We start from the raw sequence: 21518 nt of genomic DNA on the forward strand, positions 1-21518 counted from the left end.
ATAATGTAAAGCACTTTGCGTTACTAGTATATGAAAAGTGCTATAATAAAGTTTGATTTGATTTAATGTTTCCTCAGAAGACTGAGAATAGAAAGCATTAGTGGACACTTTGTTTGTTTTACACAGATGCCTCCGGTTTAGATGATCCTTTTAAAAGCAGACGTATGTTTGAATGGGTTAAAGACTTAAAGCCTTCTGTGTCAGAGTCACCTTTGTGTACTGGTCTGGGTCCAGGCCTCGAGGGCAGAAGGGAACCCCCCAGTAGTAGTGAACCGTCTGTTCACCCAAAGGCTCCCTAAGTGGCTGTGTCACTCCGCCGACAAGCTTGTCTCTGTCCACCGGCTGCATTTCATGTTCGGGGCTGGAAAGCTGCTGGCGCCTGATGGACAAAGAAGAGGAAGAGGTTAAAGATGAAACATATTTGTCTGAACTGCTCAGATCATTGAATGTGCCTCAAACACACTTCTGAAGATCCAGACTGGAAACAGATAGTCAGTAAACTTTGTCCTCCAGTGTTGCCAACTGTTTGTATTTTAAAGCACCATTGAAATAAATCCTGATCATCCTGGAGCCCTTTGGTAACACACTAATGACAAACATCAGCCAGACTCACTAAGGTCTGATTTGAAGCATGAGACAAACCAGAATACTTTCTGGACTTCACATCTTTTCTATCACATCGACATAGAACGTCTAAACTAAAATGCAAAGCTTTTCGCAGTATATGGTGGAGGTTTTGGCTACAGAGCTCTGTAGCGCCGTCCAGAAGGGGGGAGGAGTTCAGATACAGACTGTGTCCTGAGTGTGCACTGCAAAAACTCAAAATCTTAACAAGAATATTTGTCTTATTTCTAGTTAAAATGTCTCATTTTTAGTATATAAAAAAAAAAAAATCTCATTACACTTAAAACAAGACTCATCACTGAAAAAAAACAACAATTTTCACCTGTTTCAAGTAGATTTTCACTTAAGTAGAAAAATCTGCCAGTGGAACAAGATTTTTTTTGCTTGTAATGAGAAGATAAATCTTGTCCCATTGGCAGATTTTTCTACTTATTCCAAGTGAAAATTTACTTAAAACAGGTGAAAATTGTCAAATAAGTTATTTTTCTGGTAATGACTTGTTTTAAGTGTAATGACATTTTTTGACTAAAAATTAGTTGACTTCTTCTTCCGGCTCTCGGTGAAGGCGGACGCTTTTCTGCTCCCTCTCCCTCCCTATCTGCCCTGCTGCTGCTTTTGTCCTGTTCTGTGCTGAGGTGTTTTTTTGCACTTTCACACTGAGATGTATACAGTGTGAATATGCCCTTTTTCCCCTCCCCATCCCAGTGTCATCCTTTCTCAACTGATCTGATCTCACCAGTTGACTCATGTTGTTATTTGTTTTGTCTGTTGTCTTGATGGGTTGTACTGGTTGCAATTTCACTGTGCTGGGACGCCAGCCCAGCGACAATAAAGCTTATTCATTCAGTATGGGCTCCGTTGGCTTGGTCACCTGCACAGAATGCCAGACTACCAGCTGCCCAAGTGCATCCTCTACGGCGAGCTTTGTGAGGGTGTGCGAAGGAGAGGACGTCCACTTCTTCGCTTCAAAGATGTTGCGAAACGCAATATGAAAGCATTAAATGTTGATACATCTAGCTGGGAAAGGATGGCTGAAAACCGTAGGAGCTGGCGTCGTACACTTTATGCTGACGCACTAACACTGTCTGACTCATTCAGCTATTAACACTATAATCTCACGTAGATAAATTTGCCATTATTATTATTATTCAGTATGCGCAGCTCTCCATGGTGCTGAAGTAATTACTATAGATGTGGGTCTTTACCATGTTTATAGCAATTTTACTGGTAACTGTGGACATAATTTAGGCTGTTTACTTGTTCAGAGACATGGCCCACTTCCCCAGTCTGAGGGAAGTAAGCCTGGTGGAGAAGAGGCTGCCTGAATATGCAGAACTTGTCAACAACCTAAACAGGGAGTTTGATCTGCGCTTTATGGACTTTAAAAAAAAACTGTTGGAGATATGGAACTATTCTCTCAACCCTTCAATGTTAGCCCCGACTCTGTCCCAGACCACATTCAAATGTAGTTGATTGAATTTCAATGTGACACTGAGCTAAAAAATAATGTCATGTTACTGAATTTGAAGGATTTCTATACACAGATCTGACTGGAAAGGTACCCACAGATCAAGAAACATGCACAGGTGATACTTTCACTGTTTGGCAGCACTTACATCTATGAGCAAACCTTTAGTGTTATGATCCCAACAAGTCAAGACTCAGGAGGTATTGACCTCGTCAGTGAGCCAGCTGCAACCCAACACTGAGAAGCTAGTAGTGTCCAAAGATCAGCTTCATGTGTCTCACTAGATTCAGAGGTACTGACTTGCACCTTGATGACCACTGACTGACTGTGATGACTATATTCTCCCACTAGCAGTCTACATGTGTTGAAGATGCATGTTTGGTTTTTGGGGGGTTTTTTGTTCAGATATTGCACTATATTTGGTTGGATTTATGGCTGCAATTATTATTTGTTGTTCTGAAGTATTTATTGTTATTGTTCTATACTAATGTTGTTGTATATAACATCTTATTTACACTAATAAATTAACTTCATTTTTTGCTATTTGTGTTTCATACTTAAAACAGCTGTTTGGCCCACTCGCACAATTCCACTTTGGCCCTTTGACCCAAAAGTATGGGAACGCCTGATCTACATGAATATTTAAAAAAAAAAAAAAACATTTTGATGTTCATCTACTGCAGGAGTTAAATAAGCTGTTTGCAGTCACCAGTTGCACAAATACAGGCTATAGAAAAACAAGAAATGTGGCAGTTCTGGTTTCAGGAAAGTACAACTGCACCTGTTAAGTGGTTAAATGTTCTGCAAAGAAGTTAATTTAGACCCGTGTCGCCTCGGGCAAAAAAGTATGAATTTAATCTCCTAGAAGGGACTTCCTGCTATGGCAACACAGACAGTCGTTACCGGTATTTCAGCCAACAGCACCAAGGGTTTGTTTTCTTTCTTTTCCAAGGAGCTAAGAGATTATCTCCTGCATCTTTTGCATTTTCACTAACGTCTGAGGTTCAGAGCAGATGAGGCAAATAAAGCTGCCTCAAGTGTGCTGCTCTTCCTCGAGCAGGATTTAAGAGCTGCAACGCTGGTCACATTATTTTAATAGGCAAACAAAGAAGTGCACTTCAGTTGCAAAACGCGTCTCTTAAAGCTTTATATTTTTTTATTGTAACTTTGGAGCATAACTGCTTTGAAACAGGGACTAATGTTTTATTGCCCTGATCTGACTACTGCTTTCTTTTTACAGTTGGTGATCTCTCACCTCATTCATGCTGCCGCTCACTTGAACCATTAGAAATCACTTTGAGTCTTCCAAGCTGACTGAAGAACTAAGACAGAAAGGGCAATAGATATTTGAATAAATGATAGCGGTTAGCACTGCTGCTTAACAGCAAAAAGCTTCCTGGTTCGAATTCTGGTAGGTGCTTTTGCATGTTCTTCCTCATGCTTGAATGTTTTTCTCCAGGTACTCGGGCTTCCGTCCACAGTCAAAAGTTGTGCATGTCAGGTGAACTGTGGTTCAGGTAAATTCAGGTGACCTCTCCAGGGTGTACCCCTGCTTTTCACCCAAAGAGAAATGGGAGAGGCCCTGGTAGATCCCCTTGACCCCGAATGGGAATGAGCAGATATAGAAATGGATGGAAGTCTATAACGCTTCCTGGTTGTCACTTTACGTACTGTACAACACAGACTTGTAACTTTGAGAAGAAAAGAAAACTGAGTCATACATCTGTAAGTAGGAGGAGTAACACACAGTATTACTTTGTTTGGGCTCACAGCTCCCTGCTATCCATCCAGGTTGAGTCTGTGCTAAGTTTGATGTGAAGTGTTTAATATGTGATCTTTGTACCTGCAGTTCGGCTCCACAGAAGCGGCTGGAGAATGGTTCAATGTGTCCGCCTGGCTCTCTTCCCGAGGAGCAGGGCTCTCCTCTGGGAAGACTGGGCTGGGAGAGCCCACCGGCTGCAGCAGAGATGGAAACATTGAAAACAAAAGAAACAGGTAGGAAATACATCTGAAATTCCTGATGTTCAACTTTCCACTATATTATAGACAGAGGTGTCAAGTAACGAAGTACAAATACTTCGTTACCTTACTTAAGTAGAAATTTTGGTCATCTATACTTCACTGGAGTAATTATTTTTCAGACGACTTTTTACTTTTACCTCTTACATTTTCACGCAATTATCTGTACTTTTTACTCCTTACATTTTAAAAACAGCCTCGTTACTCTATTTCATTTCGGCCTTTAAAAAAAAACTATCTAGTTAAATTGCGCCATCCGGGTTGAGTGAATTTGGTTGTGGTTGGATGAGAAGTATAAACATAATACCATTCCGACACCCTATTGGTTTGTACGCGTCTGCTCTCTGAAACACATGTTAATGCTCAATAGTACACATATATGGTTCTTTAATATATTTGCATTATACTAAGATGCATTCATTTTCAATGGCTTTTGTCCTTAATGGCTTTTTCCCCCTTACATTACTTTTACTTTTATACTTTTAAGTAGTTTTGAAACCAGTACTTTTATACTTTTACTTGAGTAAAAAACTTGAGTTGATACTTCAACTTCTACAGGAGTATTTTTAAACTCTTGTATCTATACTTCTACCTGAGTAATGGATGTGAATACTTTTGACACCTCTGATTATAGAATATCAACAATAATGAGGCATGTTCAAGTAAAACATTTTATAATGGAACAAGCTGGTGAACTGTCAAGAAAGCGGGTGAAAATTTGTTCACTTTTGCCTCAATAAATCTTACAATGTCATATTCCATTGGGAAGTAAGTATTATTGAATAGAATAGTACCGTGACGTCGTCATCGTCTCCATCCGACCAGACTAATGTCATATCGCTCATCGGCACAGTCTCAGCATGGTTCAGGTCTTTGGATTTTTCATTCAATTCCTCTGCAACATGTAAACCCAGAAAATGCAGCAAATGAAAACTGATCACACATCAAAACTGCTCGTGATGATGAAACGGACAGAACAGGAGCAGGTGATGTTTCACTGTACCTGACTGTGTGATTGTGTTACAGTTGTCAGCTTGACAGCCAGCAACCTTCTGGACCAGAAATAAAATGAAATATACAGTTTTAAATCAGTGCAAACATAAGCAAAATCAATCTAAAGTGCCACATAAAATCAGTAATTCTCTGTGTAACTCTACTTAACAGGACACAATAGATTATTTGAATCTCACCATATCTTAAAATGAGCTACCTACAACCTCTAATGAAAAATCGTGATATATTAAGTCATTACATTACACATGCTGGTTTGGATCATTCAGGTAGGTCTTACACACCGCCAATGAGGAACAACAATATATGACCTTAGAGAAGCAACTGTTGCTATTTCGAAAATGTTTGGAGTCCATTATACGGTAAAAAAAGAGAGGAACATTCAAGACTTTAGCCAATCTTCCCAGGAGTGGATATTCAAGCAAGGTTTACAAGGTCCGACTGCACAATACTAATAAAAGAAAGCTTATTTTCTCTCACATTACCACATTTGGAGAAAACAACTTGGACTTTTCAAGCACCGCAGTGAATGAGTGACGTTTGCCATTTCTTTCTCCCCACAGAACCTGAGCTCTTAGCAGTCATCAAAGTAGATCATGAATTCTTCTAGAGCAGGGGTGTCAAACTCATTTTGCTTGGCGGGTCGGGTTTGACCAATTCTTTTCTCGCGGGCCGCACGCTCAAAATAACAAAAACGGCGCAAAAACATTTTTTTTCTACTATAGTTATCTAATCCAATATCAGTTTAGTTAATTTTAAAGGAAATATGCACTTTGTTTACACTCTAATTATGTAAAATATATTTCTTCAGGATCTTTTCTTGAAATTTCTCATTTTTTTTCAAATTATGTAAGATACTTTTAATATTATTTTACAAAGATAAACAGAAACAAGTATGTTTTTTTTTTAATATTTCGCTTTTTTATAGGAAATTTAATTAAAAGCAATCTTTCTTATTACATCCGAGAGTGTTTCTTTGTGATTTAGAGATTTTTCCAGTACAATTAAGTGTATTTATTTTTAGAAATTTGCACGGATATTTACGCCAGTGTGCCGAAAAAGTCAGCACTTCTCTTTTAACGGTTTTACTTTGTCACTATCATATTCAAAACTGAAATTCTCCAAATAAATATCTTCTATCATCTTTTTTAGCAGTGATATTTTTCCTGCGAAAATATATAATAGTAGTCAGTTAATAAAAATAAACGATCGTCTACAAAGAAATAAAATCGGCAAATGCATTCTAGAAAACTAAAAAAATATCAAAAACTGCTCTCTTTGTGGAATAACGATGGATTTGTAGAAGAAATATATTATCGGATATGCTGCGATTCATGGCAATTATTTATGCCTTCCTTTTTAGTAAATTAACATTTCAGTTTTTTGCGTTGGAAACTTCTCGCGGGCCGCATGAAAATCTCTCTCGGGCCACATGCGGCCCACGGGCCGCACATTTGACACCCCTGTTCTAGAGTCAAATGTGATGTCAAGCGTCCAACAACTAAAGCTTGGCGACAGAGCAATAATCGCAAGCACATCAGTGAATCTACAACAGTGGGTGAAAAATATACTGTTGAATCTAGTGCAATGCTCCAGTGGAAGACCAGACCTCAACCTGCAGCAGTGTGACCTTATGAAAGCTCTGTATTAACAAAATCTCTACAAAACTTTATAAAGTGAAGCGAAATTGTTAAGAAGAAGAGTTCCTCTGTGACGATGTGGGACTTTTTCTCAACTGCATAATATGTGGTGGTAAGTCATGGCTCCGGGAGTTACAGAGAGAACATCTAATCTAAAAGTACAGCTGCAGTCTCTTCAGAATTTGTGCATCTGTGTGTGAGGCCTTGTAAAGACAACACATGCACGGACAGCAGACACATAAACACTATTTAACTTTAACGTAAGACCTCAGGTGAGGGGAAAAAACGCAGATGTTAGCCTACTGGCCTACTTCTATGTTTTTTTTTGTTTTTCAAGAACACCGTTATTGTTAAACAGATGAGTAAAGGGAGTAAAAAATAAATGATTCAATCAACATTTACATTCCCCTAATGCTGAAATCAAGATTTACTCTTAAATTTACATCTTATCTCATCCTTGAAAACAATTACAGGACTGTCTCAGAAAATTTGAATATTGTGATAAAGTCCTTTATTTTCTGTAATGCAAAAATGTCATACATTCTGGATTCATTACAAATCAACTGAAATATTGTAAGCCTTTTATTATTTTAATATTGCTGATCATGGCTTACAGCTTAAAAAAACTCAAATATCCTATCTCAAAAAATTAATTAATAATATTCTGGGAATCTTAATCTTAAACTGTAAGCCATAATCAGCAATATTAAAATAATAAAAGGCTTGCAATATTTCAGTTGATTTGTAATGAATCCAGAATGTATGACTTTTTTTTTTTTTTTTTTTTTTTTTTTTTTTTTAAATTGCATTACAGAAAATAAAGAACTTTATCACAATATTCTAATTTTCTGAGATAGTCCTGTATAACTCATAACTATTTTCACAAGTAAAGGAATCCTTCTCCTTTCTTGCTCTCTAAAACCTGAACTCACCTCCCTGCCGCTGGGCGGACTCGCTTCCCCCTTCGAACCTTGGAGTCTGGCAGCTGAAGGACTTGCCGGCTTCTTCTCCGTGTCACTGTTAGAGCTCTGTTGTGCTGCTTTCAGGCTGAACACAGGGCTCAGAGCGAGACCGTGACTCCTATCAGTCTCCCCTTGGCAAGGACTTTTGGGGACCAATGATAGATGTGAGGGAGGGAGAATTTTGTGGGGGCCAGGGCTTTTGGGGAACACTGGGCTCTCGGGACAGGACTCACACCTCATAGAGGGGGTTACATTTTCCTGAGAAGAAAACACAAACTCTGGGTTTTCACAGGCTGGGCTACAGACAGAGACGTGGTGTTTGCAGGCACTTGGAGACCTCTCGTGCTGAGTATTTCTGCCAAACACCGGACTCTTAACGAACTCAGAGCTCAGCTGAGTCTGTCCATCAACTCCCAAGTCACCCGTGGAGAAGATAGGACTTTTAGGGCATGGCTTGAGGTCACTTTGGGGGAATGTGGGGCTCTTGGGTTGTGCAGACTTTCCAGTCAAGGTACAACTGTCCTGAGAGCTCAACACAAACCCTGATTCTCTGCAGGAATCCACCAGGTCCTGACTCAGACGGTGGATGTGAACAGCAGCTCTGCAGCCAGTCAACGGGAAGATGGGCGACTTCTGAAGCTGAGAGTTGTCTATCTGAGTCAAGTCGGAGCTCTGGGTCACCAAAATGTGAGAACAGACACAGACGATCACAGAAATGAATGCCATGTGCAAGTGATCAATATTTACACTTTCTTTAATGGCAATAATAAAAAGATATAAGTCAGTCAATCGTTATGACATAACTGAATTGCGTACCTGCGAGGAGTCCAGAGCAGCTGAGAGACACTCGGAGCTGCAGGGTGACGTCTGCCTGGAGATTTTCTGAGTCTGAGACAAGTCTGGCATTTCCAGCAGAGGACTTTCTTCTTTCCGTTTCCGCTTTTTATTCCTATTAATGTTTTCATCTTCAGCTCCTTTTGCTTGTGGGAAAGCAAGACAGTGTGGCAAGACAAGTTTATTTATGCAAAAATGTCAGACACCATGATAATTCAAAGTGTTTTACAAAAGGTATTGAGACTGAGATTCATCTATTCTAAAATATTGTTAAATGTGGCGGAAAATTTAAACTCCATGAGAAGGCAATTGGAGCTGCAGTGTGCTAGTGAAAATTTAGGAAGCGAGACTTCCTGCCAACTAATTATTTCATTTATTTATTCGTTCTTGCAGGATGATAACACTGAACAGCACGGCAGTCTCACCTGAGTTCACATCGGTCTCTGTTCTGCAGCCGTCCTCTAGAGGCTCCTGGCAGACGATGGACAACGTCTCCCCGTTCAAGTAGGAGAGTTTCCGTCGAGATGGGAGCCTGAGCAAACTGTCAGCAAACACAGTTTGACTCACGGATGTCTGGCACGGTTGTGTCTGGCTAACCATCTAGAAAACAAGGAGTGCAAGAAGAAAAAAAAAACGTGACCAAAGAGCAGCCGTTTCTCTAAGGTGAAGTTTGTGATGGAGCTAAACATGGAGACCTGGGAGTCCCAGCCTCTGAAACCTCTGCATATTTAGTAATCCTCTTTTATCTCTGAGATGGAGCACAAAGTTGACAGAGCTTTGTTGATTCTTAACTGATTAGATCGACCAGCTGTTCTCCTTTAGGTTGCAAATAACGAGGCAAAGTGGAAGCAGTCAACATGGTTATGTTTAACAAAATATTGAATTTCTGCTAGGCCAACTTTACTCTAGATCTGCGTTACATCTCATTCTGCTTTCCGGTGAGTTGATAAAATCCTGTAAACCCAGATGTCAGATTACACACAGCATTATCTTTAGCTCAAGTTCTGTTATCCTTCACTTACATTAACACACTGACTGCGTTTACATGCAGTCAATAACCCTTTTAAAACCCGAATATTGGCAATAACCGGAATTTGCAAGGCCATGTAAACACCAATAACCCCTTTAAATAACCCGAATTTGCTCATATTCCGGTTTTTAAAAACCCGAATATGACCCCTGGATTACTCCTTTTAAAACCTGAATATTTGGTCATGTAAACGCCAAACGGAATATCCCCATCAAACGGAACATGAATTTGTTTTCTGCGCATGCTCTGTTCGCAAGGAATCTTGGTCTTTTGAGTCCAGGAAGTTCTTATAAACACGGAGAAACGCAAGACCACACCACACTTTTGGAGTGAGGAGGAGACTAATCATTTTATAAATGTAATGAAAGATATGAACATTTCTGCATTTGTAGACGGTAGAAAGTACGGGGATAGCGAGATTTACAAGAAGGTGTGCGAAAAGTGGCGCGAAGCAGCATTTGTTTTGAATTTGGATACAGGAAGAAGAAGCGGAAATGACGGTAATTGCGTCATCACGTTCTCCGCGCGTCACTGGTTTGATCAGATATCCAGAATGATTAATTACCATGTAAACGGAATATTCCCAATGTTTCAGTAACCGGAATATTAGCAATAACCCTAATTTTGACTGCATGTAAACATAGTCACTGTTGAAGCAACTTATAATTAATAGTTCTGTTGTGTTTTACACTAACTTTATTCACCTTAACACCTCTATACTCACGCTTTCTCGGATGGCTTCCCTCACATCCGCCTCCTCCTGTTGCTGCTGGAGGGCAGTGTTGCTGGCTTCCTGTTCACTCAGACGAAGGGCCAGGTCCATCATCTCTTCCTCTGTCATCTCTGAGGACACAAGTGGAGCTGGTGAGCCAAAGTCCAGGCTCCAGCTACCCTTCTGTTTCTTACATTATATTTTCTGAGAGCACATTACATTTCTGGTTCAGACTCTTCTTTTGCAAATTCAACACAAGTCTTTTTAAAGTTTCAGACTTCACAGTTTTAACTCACAATTGGTGAAAAATAATGTGTCTTCTTAGAGGCTATAGCTGCAAGTCTAGCGAGTCTTCTTCTTATTAATCACTGTTTAGTGGGATTGTTTCTTGCAATGCAAAACAAAAATCAATTCCATGGACACAGTTTGTGATCTTTTTGATACACTATAATTCTAATTACCGTATGTACCTTTAGATTTGGGCTTGCTGTCCCGCTCCTTCCAGCATTTATCTCTTGTGAACGACTTTGTAAGAAGCGATGAGGAGTTCTCATCCTGACAGAAGATCACATACATAGTTAAATGGGAGTATCATTTAATGAATAAACCTGATTTCAGCAAATGTTCCCACTTCTTTACCTCGTCGTCTATGTCTGCAGCAGCCTTGTCCTCCTGCACGTCTTCATCCTCCTGCTGGCTTTCAGAGGCGACGTCCTGGATCCATTGCTTCCTCAGAGCCATTGTGGTGCGAGCAACTGCACCCAGGAAAGAAAGAAAAGTGACTTGAATATTCACTTCAATTTGATACATCAAATTACCAGAGGTGTCAAAAGTATTCACATTCATTACTCAGGTAGAAGTATAGATACTAGAGTTTAAAAATACTCCTGTAGAAGTTGAAGTATCAACTCAAATTTTTTACTCAAATAAAAGTATAAAAGTACTGGTTTCAAAACTACTTAAAGTATAAAAGTAAAAGTAATGTAAGGGGGAAAAAAGCCATTAAGGACAAAAGCCATTGAAAATGAATGTATCTTAGTATAATGCAAATATATTAAAGAAGCATATATGTGTACTATTGAGCATTAACATGTGTTTCAGAGAGCAGGAGATATGATGACTAGTTGCCTATAAGTATTGTAATGGTGCAAAAAGTCAAACTTCAGAGGCATGTTATCATTTATCCTAACCTTTATTGGAATGTACATCCAAGTTTAGTTGCAGGAATCTGATGTAAGAACAAAACTGGACATGAACATCTGAAACAACCACAACCAAATTCACTCTATCCGGATGGCGCAATTTAACTGGATAGTTTTTTTTTAAAGGCCGAAATGAAATAGAGTAACGAGGCTGTTTTTAAAATGTAAGGAGTAAAAAGTACAGATAATTGCGTGAAAATGTAAAAAGTAAAAGTAAAAAGTCGTCTGAAAAATAATTACTCCAGTGACGTATAGATAACCAAAATTTCTACTTAAGTAAGGTAACAAAGTATTTGTACTTCGTTACTTGATTGGACAAAGAAACCCTCATCAAGACATTACCCCAGAACAACTTTCCACAAGCAGCACCAGCGCTCCAAATACAAAAATCAGTGTCAGTGCTGAGATCTACTTGGTCATAGCACTTTTTGATATCCCTCTCTCCCCTCTTTTGTTCTCCACTGCATTACTGATTTTTAATGGATTTATTATTTAACAAATTTGGTGATTAATCAGTACAAAAGAACAGTTGCAACAAGCTAAACACACCCATGTGACCCGATTTAGAATAGAATAGACTTTATTGTCATTGTGCTCAGGTTACAATGAGATTGGTTGGGATGTTCCCACCAAAGTGCAAAGGAAGCAATCAAAATAAGAGGAATAAATAAGTATAAAAAGCACAGTATAGAAACATAAAAGCAATAAAAACAATGAATGGATAAAGTGCAACAAACTGTGACCCAAAGATCACTCCCATCATTCAGAAAATACACCTGTTATGTTATGTATTGTTATGTTATTTACTTTGACACTGATTTGTTGACGGTGGCAGAAGAATTTGAAAACATAACATGTCTGTTTTCTTTGGCTGTTGAAATAAACACATCATGGATGTATTTACCTTATTTACATCGTTTCTTCCTTCTCTTTTTGCCGTGAAAGTTTAGTTTGGACTGACAGTATCAGTTACCTAACGAAGAATGTCCTCCTTTTCTTCTCATCTGCCCACCAGCTCCGCCTGAAGTGGGAAAAAAAAAGCATAAATATAAATATCAGTTTCCTTCGTATTTAAAAAGTCAAACCAAATGAACTCCGTCTGCGCCGGGAACGTTAGCTAACAATACAACAAAACAGAAACAAACTGAGATGTAATCTTGTCCTGAGTTTCAGTTTCCCACTTGCTTAACAGTAAATTCAAAAAGGCGCCAATTAATTTCTGATTTTTTGTGCAACAAATATAGAAAAAAAACAACTGTTCAGCCAATATTCATTTGAAAGACACTCACCTCACACTTTCCATCACTTTCGCGGCGCCATGTTTGTTTCCCCTCACGCCATTGCGTAACACGAACGTGCCGACTACGTCAGACGCTTCTCTCGCGCTGCGTTCATGGACTCTCAGTTAAATTCAACCCTCAAGGAATCCTTTTATTTCAGTCACCAGACAAGAAATCTAGACATAGGGCCCGGCATACAGTTTCATACCTGTCAAGATTTGGATTTAAAAATAAGGGAAATTTTCTAGAGTTTGCATTCTAAGACTGGTTTACAAGAAATCTAAAATATATACTTGTCAACCATTAGTATATATATATATATATATATATATATATACATATACATATACATATATATATATATATATATATATATATATATATATATATATATATATATATATATATATATACTGTATATATATGTATATATATATATATATATATATATATATATATATATATATATATATATATATATATTTATACATACAGTATATATATATATATATATATATATATATATATATATATATATATATATATATATATATATACTATATACTTCCCCATTTGTTTGAATGAGAAGGTGTGTCCAAACTTTTGGTCTGTACTGTATATGAAGAATCCAGTAAATATGTACTTCATAAATACGAATCTGACACTAAATTAAAAACTGTATATTGTATGGTAATTCAAATATATTTTATTAAGCCCCAAAGGCGAAATTAATTAAAATTAATAATTAATAAAATCACTCAGTAATTTGGATTCATATTGGCTGTGCCAAATAAGAGTCTGTTGAGTTGTATGATGTGTAAAGTTGTTGTTTTTTTCTTGGAAGTTTATTAGGCGATAAAACCGTAAAAGGAAAAGAAAAAAAAACTCATTGTGATGCAATGATTCAGTTACACAGAATGTGTGTAAGCTCTGGGGAAGTTAGTGACCAAATAACAGTGTAAGTGGGGGGATATTAATATTTATTCACAAGTTGAATACAGTAGCCTACCAGTTTACACTTCAAAGATGTATTGGTGTCAAATCTTTTCATAAGAACTAAAAGTGTCCACCAGCTGGGGGCTCTGCTACCTCAAAAATGTTTTCTTCACATTTCCCTTATTCATTAGCCTCTCTTGGCTGATGACAGCCAGGAGAGGCTCCACTCCCCTCACAACCTTGAGCAGGATGAAGAAAGTGTAGGAAATGGAAATATTGCCGTCTCAACCCTTCAAAATAATCTCAGGATCTTCCCAAGGATACCCAACATCACATTGGAAACAACTGTATTAATAACTTGACAGGTTGAACAAGTCAGCCAACAATGAAAATGAACAAAAGTTAATCATTTGGAATCAGAACTTGACTTAGCAACAAGCAATCTGTGTTTAATATCTACAATTACAACTTTTAAAACTATATGACACAGAATAACCAGGAGCTAACAGTATCAGATTTTGGCGCTGTGAATTCAAACTTCCATGAATTATTCATATATCATAGGAACAACTAAAAGGAGAGAAATAAGAATGGAGTCAATATGAAAAGTCAACTGCTCTTTAAAAGCTGCAGCTGAAGTGCATTTCTTTTGCCCTGCTGCTTCTATGATGAGAGGCCCGTCGTAGCACAGAAGAAAATACATCGAGTAGGACAAAATATAACAAATTTAAAAATACATAAACCAACTAATTCTACATCTATCCGTTAAAACAACCCTTTCAGAAGCCTTGAGGGTGAAGGCAAAGCAGAGGGAAAGTGCATCTGTCAGCTAAAACAAAAAAGGCTCAGAAGGTTTCACATCATGCTGAATAGGGACGAGAGAGCAACTGCATAGGAAGAAACTTTTATGTGCAATGACATCAATTATTCAAGTGTTCACTTGCTGAGCAAAAAAAACAACTAAGTCTTGCTAGGTTAAGCAATTTAAAAGAAAAAAAAAAAAGAAAGTCATTAGAAACACTAAAGATTGAAATTCATAATGGGACCATGACTTCAAAAAAGCACATTTCTATGAGATAGGTAGATAAATAGGTAGTGAGAGAGCCTTTGTAATGTTTTTTTTTATTACTAAATGACAAAAATATCTGAAGCTCATTTCATTTAATTTTACAGTGATGTACTACAGGCGCAGCAGGCCCACCAGTTGGCGGCATTAAGCTGACAAATACAACATGCTGCCAATTGACAAGCTCCCTAAAGTTGTCCAATTAGATGACAGTGAGCTGTTAATGAGGGGTGGTCTTTAAAGACAGGGCACGTACCCTTGTGGGCTCACAAAATAAATCTAATACGCAGGGATGAAAACAGCCCAACAGTTCCCATTCAAATGTAGTCAAAGTAGCTCTGCACATGATATGTTTTCAAGGAAAAAATAAATAGACCAAAAGTCAACGAAGACCACTGGGAAAAGACCAGTGAAATGGCAGTCGTGTTAAACTTTTGTATACTGGCAAGACTCATCCATAGAGGACATTGCTGTGCTTACATTCAGTGTTGCATTGTGCATTTGATTATCCAGTTTAAGACATCCGACCCGTTTGCCTGCTCTCAAGTAATTCAAAGTCCATCTTCAAAGAAGCACAGTACACTAAAACCCATTGTCTGTTTGCATGCTAGTAAAAATATATGGAGAAAAGCGATTAGCTGCGTTAGCATCATGCAGCAGTTGTTTATCAGAGTTCGCTGTTGCCTTCTCCCTTTTGCTACACTACTCAAACATGCATTAGTTTTAATAGAAAGAAAGTTACAAAGCCCCTTCGGACTGCTGCGATAATACTGAAAATAGAAAAAGCCATGCATAAGTTAGGAAACTTGGAGTTTTGGTTACCTACAAATGGAAGCAAAAAGCTACAACAGGTAGTTTTTACGCAAAGCTACGTGTAGCCACCACCCGGAGCATACGCAGAACCTTAACGGAGCCGTAAACATATAACCAATGAAAACAAATTTGCGTTGAATTTATACAACCAAACCAATACACACCATTTTTCCGCTGGAGATTAAAACGTGAAATGACTGAAAGAAAGTTGGACGTGAGATGCTACAAGTACCAGACCAGTCTAACCATTTTAGTCTCTCCAGTGGGAACTAAACTTTGTCCCCCACGTCACTTTTAGTTCCTGTGCTAAAAACACAGGGCTCAAGGATTACGGCTCTTTAAGAGTCCTCAGTCTTTGCGGTTAAATCACACATACGTTGTGCAGTCACGCTCAGTTTCAATACGAATACAAGCTGCTGGTTATCAATGAAAGTGCATGAATCATTATGGCTACCTAAACCCCGCTGATTAAAATGTGTCTTTGTTACTGCTTTACCCTTAAATATGACACATATCTCATAATTGGCAGATGAGAAACCTTCTTTAGTAAGACATTAAATCCTCAGGTACTGAGTTCTAGCCAGCAGTCAGGGAAACCTTAAAAGTCATAACATTCTGCTTATTTTTTGTACTAATGACACAAAACTCCAGTTGACACAAAGACGAAGGGAACTGGTTAGATAGTAAGAGTCCAGGATTGCTGGTGATGCCAACATTTATGAGGATGTGGCGCCAACTTTGTACCCCCTGGGGCAATTTTTATTTATTTTCTTTCTTTTTCCTTACCAAAGCTAAAATCTAAATGTAAACATGGGAAGTTACTTTTAACTGAGCTGGGAGACAGCAGTGAATGTAATGATAGATAACCAGCGTTGACAACATAGAACCAGGAAATCTAAAACCATCTAAAAGCTCAGTACTTTCATGCTACATAATTTTACGTTTGTCTAAATCAGCCAGAAGAAAATCAAAAACAAACAGAACATCAGGAAACCAAGCATCTTAAAATGAAAATCTTAAAAACAAATGACTCGTCTCAAAAAAAGATCTTGAATGTAAAATCTTAAGCTAAATGACAACTGCTGATATGTTAATAAATATAGCCACTTTCTGAAGGACCATACTACTGATTTTGCACATTTCGGTCCATCAACAATAAATTCTGTAAACTTAACATTGATGATCTACATTTGGAGAACCATATCAGAACTTCTGCTTTCTTGCATCACTGCATGTATTTAACACAGCTAGTATCCACTCTATATAATGTTTTACCACTATTTGGTTGAAAAAAAAAAGTTCATTTATATACATTTATTCATGCAAGAATCCTGCTACTAAATAACAAATAAAAAAATTCTGAGGATTTTGAAGGGTACATGCAAGTCAGTGGGTTTAAAATGCCATAGAACAGATGTCACCAGACCGAGACCACGAGGCCTCAGACACGTGTTTTGGTCTTGATAGGGTTGAGCTCCTTCTGGCTGTCTATCTTTGATGGCATCTCTTATGTTTGTAAGAAAATGATCATCCCCAGCCCAGTTATGGCAATATTTGGAACCTCACCTGAGGGGATTACACTTACAACTAATCAAGCAAGTGTGGTTGCCTCTGTCACACGCCTTGCCAGGAAATTAACTCTTAATTCTACTCTAAGGCTCCAATGCAGAAACATTGACTTGAGGAAATACTGGCCTATTACAAGCTACAGAATTTGAGGTACTCCTCGCAAGGCTGTGCCTTATAACGCGTGTCACATGTTGGACGTGTGATGTAAAGTCTGTAATTGTAATGTTCGTACTCCACCATTCCAAATACTGAAAATTCAAATATTTGAGTAATAACAATAATAATAATAATGAAATGCCAAGGAACAGACAAAGAAGCAGAGTTTGGAGGATTTTAGATGGATTGATGCGCCGTTGAACTAATACAGAAAATGACAATTCAAAGACTTTAGAGCACAGACTGTGATTAAATTTCTCAAACCTTCATATACCAATAAAGTCACCTGAGACCGGCTATCATTAGAATTTCTGGGATTAATGTGGGACAAACGTATAGTTTCTTGGCCCTTGAATTGGATTATTTGTTGTCCAATCACCAGGATTACTTGCTATTAGTATTTTAAATGTGTGACTCATCCATCAAAATGCTGTTTTCTTTCTAAATTGGGAACGGTTTTATTTAACCAAATAGTTCTTGAGCTATGTGAAGAAAATCAAATAAAAACGTTGCACTTTAGAAAGTTGAAACTGATGCTTGGGATCACAGGTTGTCACGCTCAGATCATTTACAATAATCTGCAGGTGAAACTAATTTCTGTCCACTTTATATGAAATAATCAGCTAAAGTTCTCTTTTTTTTCCTCCATGCACTAAATTTATCTAACTGTAAACCTTGAGAGCTTTAGACAATATTTGGCAGTAAATTCAAGAACACAAGAATTTGCAAAAACAGCAGTATGGTCCTTTAAATGTTGTGAGGCTGAAGTTCTAAAATGAACGTCCCTACAAGTAGAGATGCACAGATTTATTAGCTGGTGATGAATTTTCGGACAAATGTTGATTTTGTATGGCACTTTAAAAAAAAAAAAAAAATCAGCCATGAAATGTGTGAGTAAACAAACTCAAAACTGCTGAGGATGCTCGGTGTTATAAAGATAAAGTGGATACAAATTATTAGTAAACCACACGGCCCCTGCTGTGATTCACTGGTTTAATACGTTACTGTGTGGGATTGATTTAGTTCTTTGAAAGAAAACCAGAATCCGCAGGTTAAACCTTAAAGAAGATTGCAATCGGTGCATCTCTACTGTTATCAGTTATCAGTATTCTTATGAATGCCATTACGTATACAGCTGGCACAGCTCGCAGTTGATGGAAGTCCAGCGCATGTGCTTTGACAGACAAATGTGCTTACAGTATATGTTAACGACATTTATATTTACAGTCAGCTCTGTTTTTGGTTCGGCAGTGAGTGTGAGGTTGTCATGCATCTGTTCTTCATGCGGGGTTCAGCATTGCATCTGATGGTGTCGTGTATTCCTTTCTTCTTTTTTTTTCTTCACTTTTGCTGCTGCTGTTTCATCAGTCAGAGGTCAGGCAGTCCTTCCTTGGCCCAGGTGCAGTTCATGGTGCTGAAACCGGGCAGCGTGACGCGTCCGTGGGTGTAAATGTCGCGGTCGGAGCCCTGGTTCATCCGTTTGACCAGGTTCTTCTCGTACAGCAGGGGGTGGTAGGCGCCGAGCGTGCAGGCGGCGTCATAGAAACGCTGGTAGTAATGGCAGAGCTCCGTCTTTCTCCGGGACGGCAGGAACTCGTAGACGTGTACCACCTCGCACAGTGACATCATCAGGACAGTGCCTGTACAGGAAAAAGAGAAATTTAAAAAAATCTCTGACAACTATTAAAAAAAAAAAAAAAAAAAAAATAGTTTTACTAAGAAGGAGATTAATATAATTGCTTTTTCCTCTCTTGTAGCTCGTAGACGTATTTTACTTCAATGGAAGGACCAAAAACCTCCATCTCCCAATTCTTGGTTGAAAGACCTGATGTCCTTTTTATATTTAGAGAAAATTAAATACGGTATTAGGGGTTGCTCTGATAAGTTTTCTTATATTTGGGAACCTATTCTTTCTTTTGTTAATTATTTGACATCCTTGGAAGATTAATTTAATTTGATTTAATTTAATTATAGGGAAGTATGATAATGCTAACCATGTCTATTTTTTTTAGGGTTCCTCTTATGTCTGTTTATTTTAATATTTATTTATTTATCTTATTTCATTTTATTTTTTTATTTTTTTTATTTATTTATTTATTTTGTTGTTGTTATGTGTGTCCTGTATTTTATTTTATTACTTTATTTTTCCTATTATTATTGTCTTCAGTCAGAGTTTGATTGGTAATTGGTACTTACTTTGGGACCTGTTTATAATTACGTATTTTGCAGTGTGTGTGTTTTGGGGTGTTTGTTATTTTAAGTTTCGTGTCCTTATTTATTTTACTTGTTTTTTTTTTTGTGTGTGTGGTAAAATATAAAACGGGGTATTCTGTCGAATCCTTTAAAAAATGTTTATTGTGTAATATGCATTACATCAACTACCCAATAAAGAAACATGTTAAAGAAAAAAAAAAAATCAGATTTTTTCGCTGTGTCGCTGGACGACAACAATTATCAAATTCAGACTTTTTGATGAGTGAATTTATAAAATGTTCCATTCATGCAAATTTAATTAATCTTTCAGAGGTTTCATGTATTCGATCAACCGTCTCACCAAGATTCATTTAAATGTATACACCACACCCCTGTAAACACAAATGCAACACTAAATGGCTGGAAGAATATAAAATACCTCAGCACTATCTTGTTGTTTCTGCAAGATTCACATCAGCTTAACTTAACTTTGTAACATGGACATCATATATGAGCGTGGATGAGAGACAGGACAAGGTGAGACAGCCGGATTTTCTCATACCCAGCAGGCCAGAGGAGGGCGGGTTCTTCTGGATGGGCTCCGCCATGTTGTCTTGTATCCGCTGCCAGACCTGCCACTCAAAGCGAGGATGCAGGATGTAGAAGGGCTGCTGAGGGTGAAGCCTTCTGTATCTCTGGTACTGGGTGAAGATTGGGTAATCTGTCCTGTTGTACCACTGCAGGGGAGAAACAGGCCGCGGCACCGATCACATCTCCCGTGCCATCCACAAAATAAACAAAGTGTTGCAAATACACAAGTCATCGTAACAAGGTTAAAAACCTAGTAGGGGGGAAAATAAAGAGGTGTCACCTGAGAGAGATTGGAAGAAAAGGGCGCGGGGTCCCAGGCCACCAGAGCGCCTGAGCTGTACAGGGAACTAGACAGGAAGCGGTGGTCGTCAGACGCCATCACCTGGGAGACAGGGAGAGGTGTTTTTGGAACCGATGACAGGTCATTTATAAACTATCGTTAACTAAATGCCAGAGGTGTCAAAAGTATTCACATTCATTACTCAGGTAGAAGTATAGATACTAGAGTTTAAAAAATACTAGTTGCATACAAGTATTGTAATGGTGCAAAAAGTCAAACTTCAGAGGCATGTTATCATTTATCCTAACCTTTATTGGAATGTACATCCAAGTTTAGTTGCAGGAATCTGAGGGAACGGATGTAAGAACAAAACTGGACAAGAACATCTGAAACAACCACAACCAAATTCACTCTATCCGGATGGAGCAATTTAACTGGATAGTTTTTTTTTTAAAGGCCAAAATGAAATAGAATAACAAGGCTGTTTTTAAAATGTAAGGAGTAAAAAGTACAGATAATTGCGTGAAAATGTAAGGAGTAAAAGTAAAAAGTCGTCTGAAAAATAATTACTCCAGTGAAGTATAGATAACCAAAATTTCTACTTAAGTAACTTGACATCTTTGCTAAATGCAAACTGAGTTCGTTCTCTGAAGAGCTTCTGGTGGTGTTCCCATCGCCAAGGATGCGTCCAGAGACTCATGTCAAAGTAGTTACAACTTATTTCACTAGCTGAGCTTCACCTGTTGTTTCATCAGATGATACTGGATTTTTTTTTAATTTCAGTGTGAAGAAATTTCCCTTTCATTATGGCTAAACATATTGTACACACCTCAACAAGATTCATGGTATTTAATGAAAACATGTAAACTTCACTTCACAGTTAGTGAACAATTAACATAAGGAGTCAGTATTTACATGGAGAAGTCCAGATTTAGTTTCGAGTCATCAAGATAAGCGGGATAAAGCCTGTATCAAGTTTTGCTCGTCATTTGAGGAAGGATGAATTTAGGCTTAATCTGTTTTATTTGTGCTGCTTTTTTCATTTGCAGTTATTTTTTTATGCTGAAATCAAGGTTTTATTTTATTTATGTTTTGACTTTTATCACATTTATTATGAAGAAGCACACAAAAT

The 21518-nt window shown here is 37.9% G+C and overlaps 2 protein-coding genes across 5 annotated transcripts in view; both read right to left on the bottom strand.

The window, feature by feature from the left end:
• The window catches only part of uimc1 (ubiquitin interaction motif containing 1), a 31122-nt gene extending 18285 nt beyond the window's left edge, over positions 1–12837 (bottom strand). Inside the window, exons 1-12 of one of the 3 annotated variants that reach the window (XM_061740543.1) lie at positions 12792–12837; positions 12407–12523; positions 10940–11055; positions 10771–10855; positions 10313–10431; positions 8984–9158; positions 8541–8698; positions 7695–8396; positions 5115–5163; positions 4906–5006; positions 3936–4048; positions 211–379 (exon numbers count right to left, since the gene is read on the bottom strand). In XM_061740543.1, coding sequence (XP_061596527.1) covers positions 211–379; positions 3936–4048; positions 4906–5006; positions 5115–5163; positions 7695–8396; positions 8541–8698; positions 8984–9158; positions 10313–10431; positions 10771–10855; positions 10940–11041 — 1773 coding nt within the window. In that variant the 5' untranslated portion in view covers positions 11042–11055; positions 12407–12523; positions 12792–12837. Of the gene's footprint in view, positions 1–210; positions 380–3935; positions 4049–4905; positions 5007–5114; positions 5164–7694; positions 8397–8540; positions 8705–8983; positions 9159–10312; positions 10432–10770; positions 10856–10939; positions 11056–12406; positions 12524–12791 lie in introns of all 3 variants that reach the window. The other 2 variants (XM_061740542.1, XM_061740541.1) reach the window with 2 other exon arrangements.
• An 880-nt stretch (positions 12838–13717) lies between these two features.
• st6gal1 (ST6 beta-galactosamide alpha-2,6-sialyltranferase 1) overlaps positions 13718–21518 on the bottom strand; it is a 35417-nt gene continuing 27616 nt past the window's right edge. For both annotated transcript variants that reach the window (XM_061740553.1, XM_061740554.1), the window contains 3 exons: positions 20387–20488; positions 20078–20252; positions 13718–18962 (listed from right to left, as the gene is read on the bottom strand). In XM_061740553.1, coding sequence (XP_061596537.1) covers positions 18691–18962; positions 20078–20252; positions 20387–20488 — 549 coding nt within the window. In that variant the 3' untranslated portion in view covers positions 13718–18690. The remainder of the gene's footprint in view (positions 18963–20077; positions 20253–20386; positions 20489–21518) is intronic.

Source organism: Cololabis saira, chromosome 14 (assembly GCF_033807715.1).
Source record: "Cololabis saira isolate AMF1-May2022 chromosome 14, fColSai1.1, whole genome shotgun sequence".
NCBI classification, from domain to species: domain Eukaryota; kingdom Metazoa; phylum Chordata; class Actinopteri; order Beloniformes; family Belonidae; genus Cololabis; species Cololabis saira.